The sequence below is a fragment of the Strix uralensis genome, chromosome 5 (genome assembly GCF_047716275.1).
Source record: "Strix uralensis isolate ZFMK-TIS-50842 chromosome 5, bStrUra1, whole genome shotgun sequence".
NCBI lineage: Eukaryota > Metazoa > Chordata > Aves > Strigiformes > Strigidae > Strix > Strix uralensis.
In genome coordinates, this window is record NC_133976.1 from 31,160,209 (window position 1) to 31,173,157 (window position 12,949).

The following is a 12,949-nucleotide window of genomic DNA, read 5'->3' on the forward strand; positions in this document are numbered from 1 at the left end:
GAAAAGCGTTTATTTGAAGTTACCTCATTTTGGAGATAATCTTAAAAATATTTGTTTTGAAATAATTGCTTTAGTTGCCTCAAACATCAATTTTCATAACCTGTCCATTCCCATGTTCATTCAACCCATGTTGTTGAATAGCTAAAGTGGGCAAGAAATAGGATCTTAGGGGGGCTGTAAAGTTGGTCTTCCTTTGCATCCTGTTGCCCAGAAATAGGTTGTTTTATGGGCTGTTTAGAATTCTTTGAACCCTAATACCAGTTATGTGTGTGGCTAGTTGTTTTGATTATCAAAGTTATCTTGATGATCTTAATATGAGATGTGAAAATCTTATTTTCTTTAAATATTCTCAGAAAAAAATTAAAGAAGTTTTAACCATTACAGGTGTTCCTGCAGCTGTGCAAACAATCCACAACATATGTTTGGAAAAAGCTTATGTTAGATTTACAGAATTATCAGTGAACAGAGCACATTATTTTTATACAAATATATTGGTTTTAAATCTTTAATGCATCTTTGAAATGAGTGGTTTCTAGTGTAAATAAATGATTTACTAACAATTCTGATATGAATATTTGCTATCTGTTACTTGTATGTTTTACCTTATGGCTTCTTCCTTGTGTGAATAAGTTTTACAAAGTGGTGATGCACCTGAAAAAATTAAATAGTGCTTATATCCTTCTGACAACTTAATGAAGCGCTTTCATTGTCTGTTTTCCCCTAGAAAAAGACAGAGGGAGGCAGGGGGTCGGGGAAGAGGTGGAGGAAAGCAAAAGAGAGGAGACAAGAGACCAGAAATCAAGCAGGCTTAGAAATGTTTCAAACTGGTATTGGTATTGGATGAGCAATGGAAATGGACAACAGTAAAATTTTTTATAATCCAAAAGTGTGGACCAGAACAAATGAGCCCAGACACGATACACTTAAGACCTTCCAGTAATGCCCATGTTCGCAGAAAGTTCCAAGTGTGGGTAGGGAGATCAGATATGAGGCAGCACATTACTTAATGATGCTTTGTATGGATCAAGGAAGATTGAGAATTATTGGTATGGAAACCAGCTCCTGCAAAGACTGTTCTGCAGCCTGAGGCAAAATTCTGTTTGAAACTTTCAAGTTGTATGTATTTTGTATAGTGGGTTTTCCTTTTTAGTCTTTTTTTCCTCTACATTGCTCTGTTCTTTCTTTTTCATTTCTTTGTACTTCAGTGATTAGTACTAAACATGACAAAACTCTCAGAAATGAAGGGAATTGATGAGAATTTACTTAACACTTTTATTGGAATAACAGTGTCCCTCACATGGCAAGGGGAACTGCAACGTGCAAAAAAGTTTTTTGAGAAAAGAGCTTTTTAGTAGCTTCAAATAAAATTCATTTAGGTATTTTTTTTCCTTGTGAGCAGAACCATTTTTGACACTCTGTAACACTTATAATCTGTTTCTAAAGGGGTAGATAGATACTCATTGTTTTTCCTCAGAGACTATTGAAGATTCAAACTTCACTTTTTTATTTAGTAGAAGTTAGTTATTCCCATTCAGGAAAAATGTAACACAGGAAAAGTGTTTTGGAAGAGTTGGCACAATTTTTGGCAGTTTCAAGTCTATCGGTATTCAATTTATAAACTGTTTTTTTGATGCTAAAAATTGCTCATCTATCCTCTTCTTAACTAATTTATTCAAATGTATAATACAAGTGCTGATGTGCAATTATGATAGCAAATAATAAACAACTTAGTTCTAGATTTGGAATGAGACTTGATGTGTACCAGTGATGTGTCTGGTGGTCTGTAGTGAGGTGAGTAGGGAAAAAAGGCTCTCCAGTGTTTAATATGAACTTTGTTGCTTTGAAGATAAAATATTTTAATTCAAGCATTAAGTACAGCTTCCAGTATACCACATGAGGTTGGTAGCAGTTTTCTTTTGTTTTATGTACAGCTGGCTAGGGCAACACATAACAAAACGAGCTTTGGCACTAAAGTGTATCTGTGATCATAAGTTTAATTCTCATTGGGTAGCAATCTGCTGTCCCAGATAGCAACAAATCATTTCTGAAACATTATAAAATGTACTGCTCTGAAAGCGCAATGTTATCTGTAAAAACCTTTTACAATTAAAATAGTAGCACCCTCTAGTGTAGAATCAGTTATACTGGTTAAAATCCTTTCCATAAGTGTAGGTGTTTGAAGGGGTGATAAATCCCTGTAGCACAAAGAATTTTATACTAGCATAAATGTGTTGAAAGTAGAGGTTGTACTGTAGAAATGTGGTTCAGCTGAGAGGAATGTATAAACACCTGGTGGGTAGTCACATCTTAAACATATATAGCTATTTGCTAAGAAAGTGTGTGACTGCCCTTCTATAGATACTAAGCAGTTAGGTCAGGAAAAGAAAAAAAAAAAAGATTGTGTTAAATAATTTTAAAGTTAAGCAATTGCATCAAGATTTAATGCAAAATGACACCATATTATAATAGTATTGAAATGCTTTTTACTTTATTTACAGTGATTGTTTCTCATAAAAACTAATTTATTTTTCAAAAGGTTAAGGAAGGATGATAAATTGGCTTGCACTTTCCTGTGTTATTAAGCTGCACTTTTTAACCGAAGAATATATGGACATTTATGAGAACTGATGGAGATCTGAAAGTAGTGGTGACAATTAGTGTTTCAATAAATGCTCATCCAACTCCAGCAGGAAAGGCCATTCATTAAAAAGTATTTTGTGGTATTTAAACCTTATTCAAAAGCATTTGAGAAAAAACTTTTATTCTTGCATGATTTGAACATATCGTTCTCCTACAGATGTGGGATGATAAAGCCTTTTTGACTTCTTTCCACAAGGTAGAGGAATTGATCAAATTTAGTTATGCATGTCTTGTGTGCCATCATGTCTATTTGAAAATTCTGTAATCCAAATCTTCGTTCTTTGTATATAGTAACAATAAACAGCAGATGTACTCCTTCTGACATCTAAACCTCTTTTTTTTGTCTTTAGATCTCTACTTTGCTTTAGTCCTTCTTTGCATCAATGTAACATAGGCCTGAACGGGCCTTCATCTTTTCAACCTGTTCCTTGCCCTCATAAGGGATCATATTATATTCTTAGGAGCTCCTGTGACCTCCAAAAGCTCTGAATTAAATCCTGTGCTGGTGCCCAAAATGGCCGTGATTGATGTTTCTAGGAATAATTACATTACATGAATCTCTTCCTTGCACCCTATATAACTTTCTCTGTGGTAACTGTGTTTAATTACTTTACTTTCATTGTAATTTTAAAAAGTATTTTTTATATATCCTTGAGACACGGAATACGCAATTTGGACACTCAGAGCAAGTAAGTTCTGATTTTTTTTCCCTTTCAAGAGGTTAACTATTCTATTAACTATACATTCTTTAGAAGTTTAATATTTATCCTTTTTTAAGGAGGTGTTAATTCTGTAATTTCATTATGTACTTGATTACATACACTGAATATTATAACTAGGAAAAATTTATGATATTTTCCTTTAATATTTTGGTGCTAAATTTAAGAAAATCTCACAAAGAACTTTGGAGTTGCCATCTAGGATAATTTGCAGCTAGAACTCCTAGAATCAGCTGTAAAATTAACAGTGCATGATTTATATCAGTTAACTCAAGCATAATGATCCCAGTTGTGGAATGTTGACTTCCTTTTCAAACTGTATATTTAGATAAAAGTGAAGGATTTTTAGGTTGGATATTAGGGAGAAAATACAACACCACACGAGATGGCCATTTTTGACAGTAAAGTAAAAGCACTGGTTTCTATTGCCTAAGGAAGTTGTAGATCTTCTGACTTTGGCGGTGCATAAGAAGAGACCAGAAAGCATCTATCAATAATGCTGTAGGTAAAGAAACAACTGCTTTGGAGCATAAGGATGAATTTGGAGACCTCTGAAAGTTCTCTATTCTCTGATTCTGTTTAAGAATTAGGCTTTGTCTGGAATGATGTTGCATAGTCCTTGCAAAACAATTTGCAGAAATGAAGAAGATATGTCTTAAGAATACTTTGTATTATTATTGAAGAACTTATATTGGCTTTGTAAAGTTCTTTTATGAAGTTATAATATGATGCACAGTGTTTATGATGTTCTTTTCCCATGCATACTAAGTAATTTTCTCTTTTTGTGGAATGATATTATAAGATTAGTTGGGAGAAATCAGAAGTAGTTCACTCATTCTCCATGCTGGTGATTCATAATACCGTTTTCTTTTGTACAGTGGAAGTGATATCAAGAGAGAGAATATTTCAAATTCTTTTCATATGTTCTTTAACAAATCCTTTGCATTTCTTTGTAGTTTAACATAAACTTTTCTGTTTCCTGCCTCTAGTGTTTAATTTTCTGTAACGCTTGTTAGATTTCCATGTGTTGGAGTTGAGTTTGGGGAAAAGGAGGTTATAACTAAAGTTTTGTTCTCATAAAATTTATATACATGAGTAAAGAAATACTAAAACTTTTTAATGATTTTTAAATTTTTTTAAATTTATTTTTTCTCTCAAAGGATCCTTCTTATTGTATGAAAAAATAATTGAAACAATTGACTGCTGAAATTTCAGATTGCTTCCAATGTAAAGTGTACCCATCTGAAATTGTACTATTGAGCCCTGTTATAGCCTTTCACTTTTGGCCAGATGGGACAAAGTAAGCTCAAAGAACATTGGTTATGAAAGAGATGAGGAGAGATTTTTCATTTTTACTGCTTTTTCTTTCTTGCCTTTTCTACTAGAATTTTATCTGCTATATAGAGATTCTGTCAGGAGTTCTGGTGTTAAGAATCTGCAGAATTCCAGAATGCTCTGGGCAATGTTCTTGCCAAAAACATAATTAGATTCTAGAAAAATATATCTTCAAATGGAAAGAGAGTTTAAATATAGAAAAGTTGATAATTGCATACTAAAAGGAAAAGGAATTAAATACGGATTTCCAGAAATTTTGACCTATAATCCATTGGCTTTCCTTTTTGTCTAAATTTGGAAAAGTATTCTGTTGAATGTAAAACAGCAATCAAGAATTTAGAACCTATATGTAAGTCATTTTTCTGGCTCTGGAGAGGGCATTGACTGTCCTATGAGGTATGTTTCAGAAGTTTTTTAGTTGAGGTTTTGGAATGATAGCAGTACCACATTAGTTATTATAAAATATCATACTAAGTGGTTCACATATGTGTAAATTGTTCTTGCCATGAGATGCAAATTTTTTTATGTGATCCTATTTGGACTGTGAACTTAGAAAGCAATTGTCCAGTCTGCATGCTGTCCTACACCAATTAGGATGCTGTGATAATTTAAAAAATATTCTTGCAGTTAGCCAGAATAGGTGATATCTGGGTATAGGTCCTTAAAATTTATTTTTACTATTACTTAACATTTTTAAAATGTAAAAAAAAAAAAAAAAGATATTGAAATATTTTATTCTGCAAATACAATAGAATTTGTATTCAGACTGATGTAATTTTATTTCCTTGATGTTCTAAGCTGGAGGAATTTATGCTATTTAGCTTAGTTCTAACATTTTAAAACATTCTTCCATTTTGAGTCTCATAAGTTTGGAGTCAATCTGAGGATAGATACGCACTTCCTCAATGAAATAAATATAGCTTATTTCTAATGGCACTTCTGTAAGGTGTATTTTTTTCTGTTGACTCCCTGTTTCCTTGAGGAAAGAAATTCTCCCTCTAGTGAAGCTGGGTCTCTGATTTCACTTGGAATTTTTTTTGATGTTCCTTTAATTTAAAGAGTAGTCAATTTATAGTCAGCATTTCCAATGCATTTTTGAAGTTGTTTGTTGGTTTTTGTTTGTTGTTTTTTTTTTTTTACTTGAAAGTTCTCTTTATTGAAGTGTACTATTAATCTTTTTATTTTTTTAATAATTCAAAATATGAGATCTTTTTCTTGACTTATCCTGGTAAGACTTAGAATTCAAGGAGTTTTCTCTTAGTTTTCTGCTGTAGAATACATAGTTGGCAAGAGAGGAAAGAAGAAATTAATAATTCCTCCATCACTTCAGCCAGTACCTTCCCATTACAAACTATGACACCATATTGTTTTTCATAACTTCTGTACCCAGAGCTTTAATCAGAAGATTGTTCTAGGCTCTATTCTTGCAGGATCTGATACTATAATTTTAGCTTAAATTTATTGATGATCAAATGATTATTATATATACATACATAGAGTGTGTTTATATTAAGTTTCTATTTAAATGTTCTGCTCTTACTACTGTCTTTTCAGTATCTTCCTTCCTAATACATTTGAAAATGCAGTGATATCCTTTCCAGTCTTCATTTTATGTGAACCAGACAAAGCTCTTAGTAGAATTAACATGTAAAGCTAACAGTGTGATTCATTTTGACACTTCCATTTACCTAAACATCATAGAAGTCTTAAACCACTAAACAGTTGTTAGCAGTACAGAAACATCCATCCACTTTCTTGGGGTTAATGCCAATTTAGCTAAAGCCTGTAAAAACTAAAAATAAGATGTCTTTATCTGCTTGCAAAGAAGAGGCTGACTTTGTTCACATTCTTTTTAAAAATAGTGGGGAGAAAATTAACAGTATGGATCTGTATAATCACCAGAAATTGCTGCTTTTTCACTTTTTAAAAGGAATCACTTGTGATGGAAAACTTCGCTGAAGAGTTACTTTCCACTTCTTGTTTTGAGCTCAGTCATATCTAGATTTCTACCTGACAGCTAAATCTGCATTTATCCAGCTGCTTTGTCTCACGAACTGTGGGGTGCTTTATTTTTTGGAAGACTGAAGGTAAGGGCAGTTTCTGTGTTAATCTGGCCCCACCGCATTCAATAATTTCTTAGGCTTTTCTGCAAAATGTTATTTAGTTTTAGTCTACATTTCTAAAATAATACTGGTATCAAAATACAGTACCTGTTACCTGAAGCATGTTCGTTAAAGAATTCAGATTGAAATATCAGATATTGTTATCTTCAGATATTCCAAATGACTTTTTATATGCAGCATGTGTTTTGCAGAGATATTGAAATACAGAAATTTTCATACTAATCATGAGATATCAAAATAATAAATGCCCTTGTGAAAGGGGAAACACGTTAAGCTGCCTTTTAGGTGGTTTGGATAAGAATGATATAATTTACAGTTAACTGCTGCCTAGATTCATTGAAGTTGGTAGAAAAGAGCAATGCAGGTATGAAAATGCTTCCAGCATGGTGGACAGCCTTTTCCTTTGCTTCCTTTTGCTATCTGAAATACAACTTTGTCATTTCAAGAATTATAAGGAGCAGCAACCTCGAATAGCCTCCACAGGTTTACATCCTTCATGTATGTAGATCACATGACACTTTATCTTGTCCATTTCAAAACATCAAACCTTTTATGCAGATTTAATTTCACCCTTTTCTATTAGGTCAATATTTGAAAATTATTCAAAACCAGGACTGGATGATTCCTTGTTTATTACTTTTATTGATGCTTTTGTAAATGGTGCCCTATAATGCTAGTAACTCTTGAAATGAGGAAGTATTTTGAGATAGAAAAATAACCTGTACTATCATTCAGATCATTCTTTTTAATTTAAAACATGATTCAATGAAATAGCTGTGATCATTCCTATTGGATTTCTGTGTTCTCTACCCTAAAAAGAACAAGTCTATATTTGTTCTGGAGTTGTTTTCTCTTCATTTGTGAAACGAAATATCTCTTAAAGTCAGGAGCCAATTTTCTAGGATGACCTGCAGAAGTTCTAGTTTTGCAACTTTATTTATTTTTATATAAATATATTTTATTAGATTTTTTTGCAACTTTATTTTTTCAACTTTATTGATTGTTTGCAATAATGGAATTTTACTTGGAAGACGGTAACTTTTGAGCAATTTAACATCGTAAACAATTACACAGCATATTAGATACACAGCTGAGAACTAAGTTCCTTTACTTGTATTTAAAAATTGAAAAGTCCACTTACTTGCTCCCTGATGAGTAGAACTCCTTGTTCAACAAGTGCTAATTAACAAATAACTTCTGTTGCTTATGTAATAATTTCTTTATTCTGGCAAAGAATATCTACTAAATAGGTGCTGATATAAGAGCTGATATCACCATTTTCTCTCAGAAAAGGTCTTTGTTTGGTGGTGAAATTAAATCAGAATTAAAAATCTTAGAATTAAAAATATTAGAAATATAACTGTGACAATGGTAACGGACACTGGACCTGTTCACTGGGAAAGAGTATTAAAAATGGAGGCAAAGAATTATCAGTGTCTTGCCCATACAAAAGCCACAGTATTCTGCCCTGGAAAATACAGGAAAGAGAAGGAAGAAAACATTCTGCTTTTCCCAACTTCAGAACAGACGGGAGATTCATATTTGCCCAATGCAAGGACAAGGTATTAGGGAAAAGGCTGCTGAACCAGGTCCAAGAGTAACTCTTTGGAATCAGAGATCTTCATGTTCTTGTTAGAGCTGTGAGGGAGACAGACCACCACACCGTTATAGTTCGCTTTTTTGATGGAAAGATGTTTCGTAAGTTATTCCCTGGCCCTGGAAATTATTCATACTCTGTATTTGAGGGGTCAGGAATAGATCTTTGAGGACAGAAACAAGCACAAAGTATGCTTATGTTGTATAAAATGGGGAAAAATGAGACAAGTGCCTGTTAGGGGTGTCGTTTTTCAAGAATTTTTAAGTAACTAGCCATCACAACTTCTTGGCAGCTTAATTTGCAGGAGCACACTGTTCGTAGCTCATCCATCAAAAACAAGGGTAGGATGGAGACAAATTGCTCAAAGGAAAAATCTGAGAATGGAGAACACGACATGTATTTCCCCAAACTCCATCAGTCATACCCCACTATGTGAGTGGTTTTTCACTTCTAAAAGGTAACAGTATGCTCCATCTTCATCAAATTGCTTTAATCAACTTAATTTTTCTCACGCACAATCTTAAGTGACCTCAGCCGTTTCTCTATGATCTGAATCAACAAGTTATTTTCAGAAAGGCCTGATCATCACACATCCCTCCATTCACTTGTGAATAGATTCTGCTTTTGCTTCTTGAGGTGATTCCGCTGCACATTCATCTTGCTGTGCAGACTTTCACTTTTATTTAAAATGTCGCACCATGTTACATAACCAAGATATTACTTGCTATGTGAGTGCTATACTTGCTCTATTTTCATAGACTGGGGATGAGAATGTCCCAGAAAATTTGGCAGAAGGGATAGGGAAGATTATAAGACAAGTTGCCAAAAAACATATTTCTGAGTTCTTGGGGATTTTTTGTTATTTTGATTCTCTATTAAAAAAAAAAAAAAATCTGTTAACACTTTGCATCTTGTCATTTCAGAGCACATGAATAAAAGTTAGAATTTCCTGATTAATTGAACTCGTAAATGCAACATTGAATATGGTTCACCACTACTGCATTTTAAGAATTTATGAAAACGGGAAGAAACAAAGAAGTTAAAAACCATATATGTATGGCCAAACAAATGTGTAACTACAAAATTAAGTTACACAAAAAAAAAAAGTTGCAAACACAGTATTTTCAAGAACAAGTTTATTTTCAACACTATTAATGTACAATATTTTAGGATCACTTTATTTTAAAAACTATAAGAATTATAGTTATGAAAAAGTGTTTTAGCTTTTGAGAACAATGTGAAGTAAACTGTGTTTGCAGTAAGATATAGACAGTAAAGAAATAGGGAAAGTTGTCAGGTAATAATTACCTTGTTACCTTTTTACAACAAGAAGAAAAACTACAACATCATGACTTGCTCAATTCGGGACTGAATTTTCAAACATGCAGGAATGCTTGTGGCTATATATGACAGAAGGTCTCAGATTGAAAAGGGGAATTACTTTTTAATCTTATAATTTCAATCACTTTTATCCATAAACATAGATCATGTAAGTGCTTGGCAATCCTTCTAATTTGTTGATTTAATTGTTACATTTCTGCAGTGCTTCTCAGTAGTAAAAGATACTCAAATATTTCACCAGGCTAGAATGATTCTATTGATCTCAGAGGAGCTATTGTATTGTATAATTAATACTAGCATAATCAAAGTAAGAGTTTCTTTTGTATGTCACTAGAGCCCATTCCTACTCTACATGCTATAAAGGGACATGACTGCTTACAGTACTGTAGAAATCACATCTGTAAAACAGTATTGTCAGGTTTTACTCATCTATTTGCTTGACACTAGAGCTAAGAACCCATAATAATGCTTTTTATAGTTAAGTACACTCTTTCTTGTAATAAATAAGAAACTCCACAGGGATTCAAAATATATGAAATTACAAAATAATTACTTTAAAAATGTAATTTTTGCAACAGTAAATTATACCAAGTGATAAAAGTACCGTGGGTCTATTGTATCTAAAAAAAAACATTGCCTCAGAAAATTTTTAACTGATTTTGGGTTTTTTTTCTCCTGTGCCTGCAAAAATATTTCATACCAATTTATTTATTTCAGTAACATGTTTTCCATTTTGTTTCATAGCTTAATTTTTAACAAAGGCAAGCAGCCTGCAGTACTAGCTCTTCTGAGTACTATCATTTTCTAGACATCTATTCTCAAGGTTAGCATTTATTAGTCCTAATGTTCCATATTTTCTCTCCTACTCCCTTGTACATACCTTTTTCAGTCTATCTGCAAAGCGTTTTTGCTCTGTACGTTCAGATCCCTACTGTAAATTTTCTGATACACATAAATAATTTACTAAATTGTCACCTGTTTGTATAAATTTTAAGTCCATTTGCACGTCTGAGTTAACATACCTTTGTATTCATCTTTCTTCCACTGTGAACACTGCCTGTTACTTGACTGGCAGTTTCTTGAGGTCTTTTTCAGCCTGTAAAACACCTAGTATACCAATAATAATTTAAAAATATAATTATTTCATAAGATTACGTGGTGAAGTGTTGAAAGATTTTCTATTTCCACCATAATTTGTAAAAAAGGCAACCAAGGGACCACTTTTTCCTGATTTTCAATATTCATTTAACAAGGATGTACTATTTTATTCCTTCTAAGCAATGGCCAGGAAACACGTTCAGATGTGTGCTACTAGTTTGTTGAGATTTCCAAAACTAAGCTCTTCTTCAGAACTGTGCTCCAAATCTTGTTTTCGTCTTTTTTTCCCTATCAGGAAAGCAAGACTTATAGGGAGGGGTAGTGATTTTTGTCAGTTAGAAAAAAAAGGAAGGCTTTTTAGCCCACAAGCCCAGATCTTAAATGCAAGTAGTCCAGCTATATGATTTTATTCAATAAAATATAGTACTTCCTCCAAACCCTGACAGACTTATATCCTTAAATCCTCACATCTATAACCACACCATGACTTTTGACTTTACTGGCATTAATCTGGCATACAGAGTAAATTCCATAAAGGCAGCAGTGCATATTATTATATTTATCAGATTCTGTTTTCAGCTGTGAAAATTTAAAGCTTTATGTAAGAGTACTAAACAATAAAGAATATATTAACAGTGAATAATATTACTTATGTAATATCCCTGATAAGACTACAGTCTTTGTCCTGGGGAGAGTTAAATTTACATTTCTGTAGTTTACGAAGCATTGTTAAAAATATTCACCCTTAAATTCTGGAACATTAGGAAGATTCTGAAACTTCAAGTCTTCTCTTGAACTTTTCTTCCAGTTTTAAACTTGCATACTATATCTTGGCATTGTAGAAATAGTCTAAGCAGGAGAAGTTTTTGCTATAAACAGTCTTGAATGGTGAGAAAGGCTGTGATAAGGAGAAAGGCTTATCTTAACAGCTTTCTAAGAAAAATCAAGCTGTTCTGTAATAATTAAATTGTCAATATATTTCTCATATTTACTGCTATAGTAGGGGAAAAAATATCAGAAAGAAAACATTTAAACTGTTTCAAAATGAACTGGAAAGGAGAGCAGGAGATGTACACAAAGGATGTCTGTTACTGTAGTATTTTTCCAGCTTTTCTGTAGAAAAGCCTAGGCAAAACCAAAGATATTAGGGGAGAAGCAAGGTTTCTCAAATGGACAGTCTTTAACAGAGGGAAAGTAGTCAGTAAGAATGTATGTTCAAGTTTTATATTAGTAGTGCAGTGTACTTCAGCTCTTTGCTAAGACTCATGTTACTTAAAGTGCTATTATTAGCCAGAAAATGGAGGATGAATGGAGAGGTAGAAAATTTTGCAGAAGACAACACCATTTCAGCAACTTAAATTAGGAAAGTTGTGAAGTACTCTAGCAAGGCTGACATAGCAAGTTGAGTGGCATGATTGCAATAGAAATTCATCCAGATAACTGCAAAGCAAGGCATCCTAAATAATTATTAGAAATGTCTCTAAGTCCTAAAATTACAACTACTCAAACAAAATATGGTTGAATCAGACCAGCATCAGGAATGGGTACTAATACATAAAACTAGCTAGCTATATAATTATACTACGTTGTGTAGCTGAATTCATCTTGTTGCCTTTTTTCCTGGTATGCTTCTGTAAGCCAATCTCTAGTTCTAAAAAAAAAAAAAAAAAAGAAAAAATACGATATAACACTCTCTGATGGTGAACAATGGGGAATACTAAAAAAAAAAGAAAAATTGGGACCACAGCACTGACAGTAAATTAAAAAATTAACTTATCATAAGAAAGGCAAAGACTTTAGAGAGTGGCATGAAATTGGAGAAGGCTTATAAATTATTTGAAATGTTGAGCATTTTTACTTCATGAGATCACTATAACTGGATGATAGAACTTTACTTTGCAATGATCATGAAATCTGTGATAGTATGTACCTGGAGGATTAGGTAATACCTGCTTCAGGATAGTAGTTTATTAGTTAGCACAGTTGCCCAGGAGGCAAACTCAGTTTTATTTTAGCCAAAGTGGCTTTGTATAGTTCAGCCAAAGTGGCTTTGTATAGTTCATCCCAGTGCTCTAACTACGAATCTGGGGAGAAGA

General features: G+C 33.0%; 1 protein-coding gene across 5 annotated transcripts in view; it reads left to right on the plus strand.

The window, feature by feature from the left end:
• Positions 1 to 12,949, plus strand: part of IMMP2L (inner mitochondrial membrane peptidase subunit 2) — a 487,583-nt gene that overhangs the window by 106,355 nt on the left and 368,279 nt on the right. The window contains exon 4 of one of the 5 annotated variants that reach the window (XM_074870296.1): positions 3,102 to 3,136. The exons of the other annotated variants lie outside the window; for them this stretch is intronic. Within the exon in view, the coding sequence (XP_074726397.1) occupies positions 3,102 to 3,129 (28 nt within the window). The 3' untranslated portion in view covers positions 3,130 to 3,136. Of the gene's footprint in view, positions 1 to 3,101; positions 3,137 to 12,949 lie in introns of those variants that run through there. 5 annotated transcript variants of the gene reach the window in all.